At 42.5% G+C, this 12,456-nt stretch overlaps 1 protein-coding gene across 2 annotated transcripts in view; it reads right to left on the reverse strand.

Annotated features, from left to right (window-relative positions):
* CAMK2A (calcium/calmodulin dependent protein kinase II alpha) overlaps positions 1-12,158 on the reverse strand; it is a 251,630-nt gene extending 239,472 nt beyond the window's left edge. Inside the window, exon 1 of one of the 2 annotated variants that reach the window (XM_077266328.1) lies at positions 11,576-12,158. In XM_077266328.1, the coding sequence (XP_077122443.1) occupies positions 11,576-11,637 (62 nt within the window). In that variant the 5' untranslated portion in view covers positions 11,638-12,158. The remainder of the gene's footprint in view (positions 1-11,575) is intronic. The other variant, XM_077266329.1, reaches the window with a different exon arrangement.
* Between the last annotated feature and the right edge of the window lie 298 nt (positions 12,159-12,456).

Raw genomic sequence — 12,456 nt, forward strand, 5'->3', positions numbered from 1 at the left:
CTGAACCTTGACTGGGTCCATCTCAATAGCAGAAGGAGAAAAAATGAAACCCAAAAAAGAGACCTTCTGGACTCCAAAAAGACATTTTGAGCCCTTCACAAATAAAGCATTGGCACGCAGGACCTGAAACACCATCCTGACCTGCTTAACATGGGACTCCCAATCATCCGAAAAAAACAGAATATCATCCAGATACACAATCATAAATTTATCCAGATATTCGCGGAAGATGTCGTGCATAAAGGACTGAAAGACAGAAGGAGCGTTAGAAAGTCCAAAAGGCATCACCAAGTACTCAAAATGGCCTTCGGGTGTATTAAATGCAGTTTTCCAATCATCACCCTGCTTAATACGCACAAGGTTATACGCACCACGAAGATCTATCTTGGTGAACCAACTAGACCCCCTAATGCGAGCAAACAGATCAGATAACAATGGCAAAGGATACTGAAATTTGACCGTGATTTTGTTTAGAAGGCGATAATCAATACAAGGTCTCAAGGAACCATCCTTCTTAGCCACAAAAAAGAACCCCGCACCAAGAGGGGAGGAGGAGGGGCGAATAAGTCCTTTCTCCAAAGACTCCTTTATATAACTCCGCATAGCAGCATGCTCCGGCACTGACAAATTGAAAAGTCGTCCCTTAGGAAACTTACTACCAGGAATCAAATTTATAGCACAATCACAATCCCTATGAGGAGGTAGAGAACTGAGTTTGGGCTCATCAAATACATCCTGGTAATCTGACAAAAACACAGGGACCTCAGAAGGAGTGGATGAAGCAATTGACACCACAGGAGCATCGCCATGAATTCCCTGACAACCCCAACTTGACACAGACATTGCTTTCCAATCCAGGACTGGATTATGAGTCTGCAACCATGGCAGGCCCAACACGACAACATCATGCAAATTATGCAATACAAGAAAGCGAATCACCTCCTGATGAACAGGAGTCATGCACATGGTCACTTGTGTCCAGTACTGAGGTTTATTCATAGCCAATGGTGTAGCATCAATTCCCCTTAGTGGAATAGGGAATTTTAAAGGCTCCAAAACAAAACCACAGTGCCTGGCAAATGACAAATCCATCAGACTCAGGGCAGCACCTGAATCCACAAAAGCCATAACCGGGTAAGATGACAGGGAACAAATCAGGGTAACAGACAAAATAAACTTAGGCTGTAAAGTACCGATGGTGACAGATTTATCAATCTTTTTTGTGCGCTTAGAGCATGCTGAGATAACATGAGCTGAGTCACCACAGTAAAAGCACAACCCATTTTGCCGTCTATAATTTTGCCGTTCACTTCTGGTCAGAATTCTATCACATTGCATAGACTCAGGTGTCTGTTCAGAAGACACCGCCAAATGGTGCGCAGGTTTGCGCTCCCGCAAACGCCGATCAATCTGAATGGCCAGCGTCATTAACTCATTCAGACCTGCAGGCGTAGGGAACCCCACCATGACATTCTTAATGGCTTCAGAAAGACCTTTTCTGAAATTTGCAGCCAGGGCACACTCATTCCATTGAGTAAGCACCGACCATTTCTGAAATTTCTGGCAGTACACCTCTGCATCATCTTGCCCCTGAGAGAGGGCCAACAATGCTTTTTCAGCCTGGTTCTCAAGATTAGGTTCCTCATGGAGCAATCCAAGGGCCAGAAAAAACGCATCCACACTGAGCAATGCAGGATCCCCTGGAGCCAATGCGAAAGCCCAATCTTGAGGATCGCCACGCAAGAAAGAAATAATAATCTTAACTTGCTGAACAGAATCCCCAGAGGAACGAGGTTTCAAAGAAAGAAACAACTTGCAATTGTTCTTAAAATTCAGGAACCTAGATCTATCTCCAGAAAACAACTCCGGAATAGGTATTCTAGGCTCTGACATAGGACTGTGCACAACAAAATCCTGAAAACTTCGTACCCTTGCAGCAAGATGATCTACACTGGAGGCTAAACTCTGGATATCCATATCAGCAGCTGAACTCAGAGCCACACCAAGATTAAGAGGAGGAGAGAAGCCAGACACACAGCAGCTAGACACACGGCAGCAAAAAAAAAAAAAAATCTCCAAGCTTCTTTTCTCCTGCTTCTGCCATGCAATTAACACTTTACTGGCCGGCTGTACTGTTATGATCCTAGTGGCAAGGATCGCAGGTCGGACTAGCTAAGTAACTGAACAGACTACTAGCTCTGGGGAAGTGGTAACTAGATTGACCGCAACCTGATCCTATCCGCAAACAACTATAGGCAGCCGTGGAACGTTACCTAAAAATCCTAGACGTCTCGTCACGGCCTGAGAAACTGACTATTCCTGGAGGGAAAGTAAGTCCTCACTTGCCTCAGTGGAAGACCCCAAAGATATAGAATAGCCCCCCACAAATATTAACGGTGAGTTAAGGGGAAAGCACAAACGCAGAGATGAAATCAGATTTAGCAAATGAGGCCCGCTATAATAGATAACAGAAAATAGGAAGGAAACTGTGCGGTCAATAAAAAACCCTATTCAAAATATCCACGCAGAGATTGCTCGAGCCCCCGCACCAACTAACGGTGCGGGGGAAGCAACTCCGTACCCCAGAGCTTACCAGCAAAAAGAAATCACATATTAGCAAGCTGGACTAGACTCATCATACACAGAAATCATATTGCAGGCAGATGAGCAAAAAATATTCAAACAGAACTTAGCTTATCCTGAAGAGGCAGAAAACGAGATAATCAGGAGTAATCAGAATAGCACTGAATACATTGACAGCCGGCAACAAGTGGAAGTGAAGCAGAGCTAAATATGAGCCTCCCTGGTGAATAACGAGGCAGCTGATCCAGCAGACCCGCAGGATAATAAACCAAACCACCAGGGGGAGCCAAAAAACCAAAGTCACACAATACCATCTGTGACCACAAGAGGGAGCCTGAAAACGGAGTTCACAACAGCCATGCATACCAGGATAGGGAGGAGGGGGCCATGCATACCACGATAGGGATAAGGGGGCCTTGTATACCTGGATTGGGACATATATATACCGGAATAGGGGATATATTAGTACAGAATTGACCACATTTTTTCTTCACTTTTTTTCTATTTTCTTCTTCTAAAACCTAGGGACTTGACTACAATATGAGGACCTGGATGGAGACATAAATACAAAGTGGGAACCTGGATATGGGGACATGACTACATTATGAGAACCTAGATTGGGACATAACTACAATATGGGGACCTGGACGGGGACATATCTAGAATATGGGGACCTGATAGGGACATAACTACAATATGATGACATAAATAAAATATGAGGACCTGGATAGGAACATAACTACAATATGAGGACCTGGATGGGGTCGTATCTACAAAATGGGGACCTGAATATGGGGACATAACTACAATATGAGAACCTGGATGGGGACATAACTGCAATATGGGGCCATAACTACAATGTGAGGACCTGGATGGGGACATCTACAATATGGGGACCTGGATGGAGACATAACTACAATATGGGGACATAACTACAATATGAGTGCAAATTTGTTACAAAAACATCCGTAACTACCTAAGCTCTAAATTAAAAAAAAAAAAAAACACGGCAAAAATGTTCAAAAGGTGCTTGGAAAAAATGGTATCATGAAAAATATCACTTTGTCCTTCAAAGAATGCGACCTCCCAAATTAAAATTTTTCTTCTTTATGCTGCCCATATATTCAGCCGAGTTTGAGACCCCTGCACTAGATAATCCGCATTTATCATCACTTTAATGTTTAAAATTGGAGCATTTAAAGGAGTTTCCCATCTCAAAGATCCTATCCCAATATTTAATAGGTGCAATAATAATAATAGTATTAGCAAATACCTAAAATTAGAAATGCAGTACAGTTCTTTTGATTTACTGTAATCACTAACAACTAACTGTCACTATATCAGTGGCCGTAACCATGGATATCTGAGCTACTTCAATGCCCTGCACGTTAGGTAAGAGATATAGTAAATCAGAAGAACTATACTACATTTCTAATTGGAGATATTTGCTAATATTATTATTATTATTATTATTATTATTATTATTATTATTACAGTTACTACATATTGGGATAGGTTATTGAGATGGGAATACCCCTTTTTGCTTTATGCTTCTTCCAGAAACACATAGAAATATTATGGCCACTTTGGGAAGGGTGACACATAAGCCCCTCATATAAGGGTCAGATTGTGGGGTCAGCCCAGAAATTTTGGGACTGTTGTCAAGTATGGATAAACCCTGTGCATATTACTAAAGAATCCTATGGGCCACCATGATGACATTCTGGCTAGTGTTGAGCGATACCTTCCGATATTCAAAAGTATTGGTATCGGATTGGATCGGCCGATATCCAAAAAATATCCGATTTCGCCGATACCGATACCCGATACCAATACAAGTCAATGGGACACAAATATCGGAAGGTATCCTGGATGGTTCCCAGGGTCTGAAGGAGAGGAAACTCTCCTTCAGGCCCTGAGATCCATATTCATGTAAAAAATAAAGAATAAAAATAAAAAATATGGATATACTCACCCTCGGACGGACCCTGGACCTTAGCGGTGCAACCGCAGCCTCCGTTCCTAAGAATGCAGAGTGAAGAACCTTCGATGACGTCGCGGTCATGTGAGCGGTCACGTGAGCTGTCACGCGACCAATCACAAGACCGCGACGTCATCGCAGGTCCTGTACACTCACTGCATTCTTAGGAACGGAGGCTGCCTGCTGCACCGCTAAGGTCCAGGGTCCGTCGGACGGGTGAGTATATCCATATTTTTTATTTTTATTCTTTATTTTTCCTCTCCTCCAGACCCTGGGAACCATACACTGGGAACTTCTGATTTCCGATATCACAAAAATATCGGAACTCGGTATCGGAATTCCGATGCAGCAAATATCGGCCGATACCTGCGGTATCGGAATGCTCAACACTAATTCTGGCTCAAAACATGCAGCAACTTTCATGTTCAATTTTAATCTGCCACTCCCACCAAAATGAGGGCTAGCCTACATGTATCTAATGTATATGGGCTGCATTAGCCTCCAAAGTATGACAATCCTCAGATGCTATTATATGATGATCTCAAAAATACACTAATAATATGCTCTATGGGGAGTAAAACTAGGAGAGTCACTTGTAGAGAAGGATCTCGAAGTAATTGTATTACATGATTAACTTGTACAAGAGCGTAAATGCAAAAAAAATACAAAAAAGAAAGATGGTCAAAAATGTGTTTCATGTAAAAGCCCCTCAAAAGACAAGGGGGCACTCCCTTCATCTAGAACAAAGGTTCGATCTCCAGGGGAGACAAAGCTCCTTTTCCATGAGAATTAATTGGTGGAATAGTCTACCTATTTTCGTCTAAAAAAAGCATCTAACCTTTTTTGGAAAACAATTAACTGTTCCTGCTGTGACCTGATCCAGAGGTAGACTATTCCACCTCTGGATCAGGTCACAGCAGGAACAGTTAATTGTTTTCCAAAAAAGGTTAGATGCTTTTTTTAGACGAAAAAAATATACTGTATATACTCGTGTATAAGCCGAGTTTTTCAGCACATTTTTTGTGCTGAAAATGCCCCCCTCGGCTTATACATGAGTTATTGTCCCAGAAATATGGTGGGGGAGGGGGATAGGCAGAGCAGCAGGTCACAGAGGCAGAAGTCGGCGGCTGTGGCTAAAGCCTGTGCCCGCTGCTAAAGAGAATTGAATATTCACTGCGCTGGCAGTGAATATTCATTTCTCTTATAGCATGCACAGTTACAGCCACAACCGCTGGCTTCCAGCACACTTCCTACTTACCTTCCCTGCGCGCCCTCGCTGCATCTCGTTCCAGTGCCAGCAGCTCTTCAGGCCAAGCGATCACATGTCCCTGCTCATTAAGGTAATGAATATTCACCTATCTCCACTCCTATAGGTGTGGAGTGAATATTCATTACCTTAATGTGTGGGGACACATGATCGCTCGGCCGGAAGAGCTACTGGCACCGGAATGAGATGCAGTGAGGGCGCGCAGGGAAGGTAAGTAGGATTTTTTTTTATAGGAACCATGCATACAAGGACAGGGATGAGGACCAATGGATACAAGGATAGGGAATAAGGAGCCATGCATTCAAGAAGGGGGATAAGGAGCCATGGGTACAAGGATGGGGATGGGGAGTCATGTATACAAGGATGGGGAGCCATGCATACAAGGACAGGGATGGGGAGCCATGCCTACAAGGACAGGGATGGGGTGCTATGCATACCAGGATAGGGATGAGGGGACAATGCATACCCAGCTTATACTCAAGTCAATAAGTTTCCCAGTTTTTTGTGGCAAAATAAGATGCCTCGGCTTATACTCGGGTCGACTTATACACTTGTATATACAGTAAATGATTATGTAAATGTATAAAATTCTTGTTCTGAATGATGAGCGAATCAAAGAAGAAAAAATGTGCTCTTTTAGGACAGAATGGTTCATGTATTGGGATTGTAACTATAACCCATTCCTTTTATCCTTTCTCATCCCTTGGTTGAACCACCATTCTTACAGTACATTCGAGCTAGGTTAATGCATTGCATTTTAGCAGCATTTATTACTTATTTTTTTGTTGCTGGACTTTAAATGATTTATTTGAATTGGGAATTGTGGCTTATCTTCAGCATCCGCCCTTGGGCATTGTCCTAATGACCAAACGTTCAGTTCACACCCAATTGCACCAAAGGACTCTGACCTACAATGTGGCTCTGTCCTAACCTTATTTCATACCTAAAATGGCACTGATAGAGGCTGACAATTTTTCTACTAGTTGTAGTTGTCAGTTTGCCAAACTTCAAAAAAGGCAATGAAGCAGTAGTAAGACAATCTGACAGATCAAGTGCTCTGTATACTGAAGAAGTTATGGCCAATTCATCATTGGATTTTTGCCAAAATTCTGATGTAAAACTGCTTGAAATGTTGCAAAATTTTTACGTATCTTGAATTTATACAAAAAAGTACCAACTTTTGGTGTTTTTCCACCAGTCACGACTCACAGCCGGTTCTTCAATCTTTTGACAAAGTGGGTAGGGCTTGGGTGTGACCAAGCGCACCCAACAAATTTATCATAATTTACGGCACAAAATGGCGTAAATTGTGATACAAATGTACACCAGCATCTTATTTAATTCGGCTCTTTATACTCCAACACTCCCTTCAATAAGACTGGTGTACTGTTATGGCAGTTGAAAGATGTGTTAAATTCATGTGCTTCTTATTTAGTTAGACACTTGTTGCTCCAACACTCCTGTCTACTAATAATGTCTACAGTCTCTCTATGTGACCGCGAGTATGAGATCTTCATAATTCCGGCCACATTCCGACTAGATGTGCTTGGACTTACTTCATACAAGTGAATTGAGAGAAGTCGATCACGTCTAGGCAGCACGTCACCACACTGATCTCACTGGTAATACCCATGAATCTTCACGCATAGTGACTGCAGACTTTTATCAGAAGATCAGATAACCAATATCAGTATATGAGTTGGTCATCTGAAGATTCATGGGCCAAATTTCCATGGTCAATCACTAGGTGCAAAGTCAAGAGTCTGCATGAAGAACTTTGGAGGAATATGTAGGGTGGTGTTTCTCAATCGTATCCCCTTACATGTGTAATCCAAGCCGGGACAGCAATTTTTCCTAAATGTTTAGCCTACCTAGCCTTCACCTCCAGTCTACCTCCATGATAGCTTGGGTTTGCATGGCAAAACAGTATCAACACCTTTTTGGTCTAAGAGCCACATTGTTACATTAAACCAATACAAAATTAATGCTTACAGAGATATTCCGATCTGACAGTATATGCCATGAATATCTAAGTAGCCTGGTGGTTCATTTCTGGGACTTTCTGATATGACACTCCAGGTAAATAGAGTCAAGATGGCCATATATTAGAGCAGCTTGATTGCTTACATCCCTCATAAAAAAAACCGATGTATTCATGCACAAACATAATTTCCTTTCTGAAGGACCAAACAGAGAGAAGCCCCAAAAATGGTGGTGCCAAATAATAATGGGGACGGCATAGAATTAATTCACCACAAGTGGCCTCCAGGCTGCAGGTTGTCCTCTGTACTTTAGAAGTTCCCTCACCATACCAGCTTTTCAAATCTACACTTTCTCAACTGTCTCCCAACGTACAAGTTTACACCTTTCAGACTCAAAGGCCTCAGGTCCAATTGTCCAAAAGGTCAATTGCACCTTCAGAATGGACCAGACTATCTACAACTATACATTCTCTTCATCTATTAGAACCAAACCTCCATGTATCTCTGTACCTCCAAGCTCCTGCCATCAGCTCCCTTGTACCAGCATGGTGACAAAAAACATTGGCGTCACCAGCATAGCATGACAATAAGTAACGCAATTTCCAAAGTCTCGTAAAATGCCTTCCCAGAAGACTAACTGCTTTGTATAGGCGCCCCACTCTTTAACTCTAAGCTCGGGACTCCTATAGGTCCTATTCCGGTAAAGGTCCAGTACATTGTAGTGTTTCCCGTGCTAGCATAAGATCAGGAATGTGTGTGAAGGGGACTGGATGGCTTGTTCATTTAAATAGAAAAGCCAGTCCCCTTTTCTATCATAACCGACATAAAGGGAGAGAAGGATCTTTTGTGAGTCATCTCTAAAAGGCTGGTTGTCCAAAAATTATTCAAATTGAACAAACAACATATATTTCTCGTTAGGTTGGCGTATTTTAATATAGTTGTTTTTCCCGTATTTACCCAATGTTTATTTTATTTTGTAGCTAGATTTTACACAACAAATTAGAGGTAAAACTCCTTGATATGGAAAATCAACCATGTAGCAGATGGGATTTGTATGACGTTTTACGAATCTAGCTAAATATGGAAGAAAAAAGAAAAATAGCCTTACAGTCCTTATTCATAGTCTGATTTTTTGTGTCTTTTTGTGAAATGTTGTCGAGTGCATGGAGACTTTATAAACAGCACAGTGGTTGGAGTACAGTTTGTTCAATGGACCCACGCTGGGACAATTTTCTTTTTCCCTCCACCAGACAAATGAAATCTGTTCTTCACCTTTCGACAGAGCGGGTGTCCAATTTAATGCAAATAAAGCCACACAAGGGGGCCAAAACTTTTGAGCGTCTCCTTGCCATTTTTGATACTGTGAAATAGGAAATGGTCCTATAGATTTCCCCACACTTCAGCTCTATGTATAAATCTCTAGGGGCTGCTCCAGAACAGTATTGGGTCCCCCATTAAGCCTCTCCATGCTGGATGTCATTACACTGCAGTGGGTGGGAAAAAGCTGTCAGGAACATCCATTCGAGCTGGGGGGGTGGGGGGATCAAATTTAGTTTTCCGCCTATATTTTCTTCAGCTTCTGGCTTTTTCCGCTGGGAGTTTAACCCTTTCAATCTCAAATTGCTCAACACAGAATTGCCGGAAGCCGATTATCATAACGCCCACATTCGAGTGACCTCTCCAGCATTGAAGATGTTAAATGCAACAGGATCCCTGTTGCTTTAAAAATGCGTAGGAATGAAGAAATAAAAAGCATTAGTGGATCTCGGGCTTTCATGTGGATGCGCATACAGAGGAAAATATTCACCGGTAGATGCGGAAGAGTCGAATGAGTCGGTGTAGCTCCGGCAAATTTGTCTTGTTGTGATACCATAATGTGCTTCATAAGGGTCCGGAAAAGAAGTAGTTAAATGACAAATCCGTCTTTGCATTATCCGTAATGAAATGAACAACGCTCTGCAATATGTTGATGTTTTGCAATTCATGCAACATCTATATGTAGCCAAAGCGGTCCATAAAATAGCAACCAGCAGGCGGCATAAAGCAGCAGGTGCAATAATGCTCCTATATAATCCTTATTATGTCCCCTCATCTCGGTTTTAAGCATTGCAATAATATAGTGTGTGATACCTCGACACCACATGCCAGCTGGGTACCTGTCTGTAGTTGTAGGAAACGTTTATCAATTATAATTATTCCAATGAGGCTCCACATCAGTTGTCAGATCTCTATCTGATTCAATATGCTAATCTGCAAGCAGAATTAATCTAATATGGATCAGGATAAGCTGAATTTCCCTCGACTGTAGCTTTAATTGCCGACACCATGGCAGTAAACACCGGCACTCTTTACGACTATCGAATGGCATGACTTTTTTGACTCGATGCCAATTGGAAGGTGTTAGATGCTCTTGAATTTTCGTAAATTGCTCCTATTCTCAGTGCACCGTAGCAGCCATATGTCACAAAGAATTTCCTAAAAAGGACCTGGACAAGATGACCCAGGAGGATATTACCAGATAGCAGTCACTGCTATTGATTTATGACTAGATTGATTTTTTTAAATGGCTTACAAGAAAGGTTTACAGTCACCTCCGAGCCCATACATCTATATGCCAGGGCTAACTAAAGGTTACACCTGCCATGAAGCATCCAAAACCTACGGAAGACATTAATCTAGGTAATACTAAGTAAGACGAGAACTCTGTAGATATCTCACGTTTGGAGACCTTTTTTGATTATAGTCCGAGGAAAGGACTTGAAGAACCAGTTTGCCCTATAAATTTGTAACTTTTAGACTTTGAGTTGCCACCCTAACCCATTGTCAGAAATATCATCACCTTGCGATGGAGATGTCTTCTAAGAATAGATATTTCTTGGTCCAAGACCAGGACACTTCCCAACAAACTGTCCAGGATCCTAAACCTTCCAAGAACAAATCTCAAGTTTATTCCTCAACTCTCAATCAACTCCTATGCTTACCTACAGATGTCATTCCTTACCTTTACCCTAGGCTTGAGATATCTTGAGAAGAGTGGGGTGATATGAGCACTTCTAAAAAAAAACCCTCAAAACCTCATAACACCTGACAGAGTAACGTTAAAGTGTTTTTAGAGTTGGTCAACTATCGCCACTCGAGGAATATCTTAAACCAAGTATCAAAGGTAAAGGAAGACACATCCATATATCTCAGGCCAAGAAGGGAAGGTAAAGATGGACACATCTATATGTTTCTAGTCCAGGAGGAATGGTATGGAAAGACACATCTGTATATTTCTAGCCCAGGAGGACAGGTAACGAAGGACACATCTGTATGTCTAGAGGAGCTGTACTTTTAGGGCTAAGGAGGAAATGCATGGAAGGATACATCTGTTTATCTCAAATCAAGGAGGAAATGTAAGGAAGAACACATCTGTATATCTAGAGCCAAGAAGGACAAATAAGGAAGGACACATCTATATGTCTAGAGCCAAAAATGAAAGGTAAGGATGGACACTTCTGTATGTTTCTAGCCCAGGAGGAAAGGTAAGGAAGGACATATATGTATGTTTCTAGCCCAGGAGAGAAGGTAAGGAATTACATATATGTATGTCGAGAGCCAAGGAGGAAATGTATGGAAGAATACATCTGTATGTCTAGAGCCCAGGAGGAAAGATAAGGAAGGACACATCTGTATATCTCAAGTCAGGGAGGAAAAGTAAGGGAGGACACATCTGTATGTGCCTTTGAGTCATGGACAACAATATAAGAATAGAAAACTTACTTTCCCAGCTCCTCAAACATTTGGTACTCCTCGCTGAAGCGTGTGCAGGTGATGGTAGCCATGCTCTAATCACGCCACAGGGACCTGAAGATATTTAGTAGTCGGATGGAGATGTCACAGGTGGATGACGGCCAAGTACAATCTTCAGGTTGGATGGCAAGGGTTTATCTCCTTTTCTGCTGCTTGAAAGTGTTTCGATGTCACTATACTCCCCCCTCTTGTCACTGACTAAGCCTGTCGCCCTCTTCTTTGCCTTCTTGGTATACGTCTTCCTACACCGAAATCACTTTGGCAGGTGCTCCGCCGATATGTAAGGTATACAGGTTTCCGTACAATTTGGTATCTACCCCTGGAATGATCCCTTTTCTTTCCCTCACGGTCACCCTTCAGTGTACAGGGTCTGATACAGTGTACGGCTGTATTCTGACTCTGTCTCCTGACCCGCTCCTGCCTTATGCGCTTCCTGCTTGGCACTGTAGCTCACGCTTGTTCTGCTGGGTCCCTGCTGCTATCTTGAAGGTGAAGAAGGCAGGGGCTCTGACTGACAAGCCTGCAGATAAGCATGAAGCCGATCTGTCCTCCCAACCTTACCAGCCGTCGTCAGCATCCACATCTCCATAGCAACCACCCTCTGAAACGCCCTAACTCTGTTGCCAAGGAAACTGCTTCCCAAACATCTGCCCCCCTCTTTAGCTTCTCCGTCCTCCTTCCCTCCACTACGCTCCTGACTTTTAGAAAAAATCCTGAATATTGGAGAACATTCAATAAGTGAGACGACAGGGATGTGACAAAGACACCTCACAACTATCCGCATGGACATTGACCCTGTTCTCCGTACGGGCTGATAGATCGCTATGGTAACAACAGCTTCAGAGTTGGTC

The sequence above is a fragment of the Ranitomeya variabilis genome, chromosome 5 (genome assembly GCF_051348905.1).
Source record: "Ranitomeya variabilis isolate aRanVar5 chromosome 5, aRanVar5.hap1, whole genome shotgun sequence".
Taxonomy (NCBI): domain Eukaryota; kingdom Metazoa; phylum Chordata; class Amphibia; order Anura; family Dendrobatidae; genus Ranitomeya; species Ranitomeya variabilis.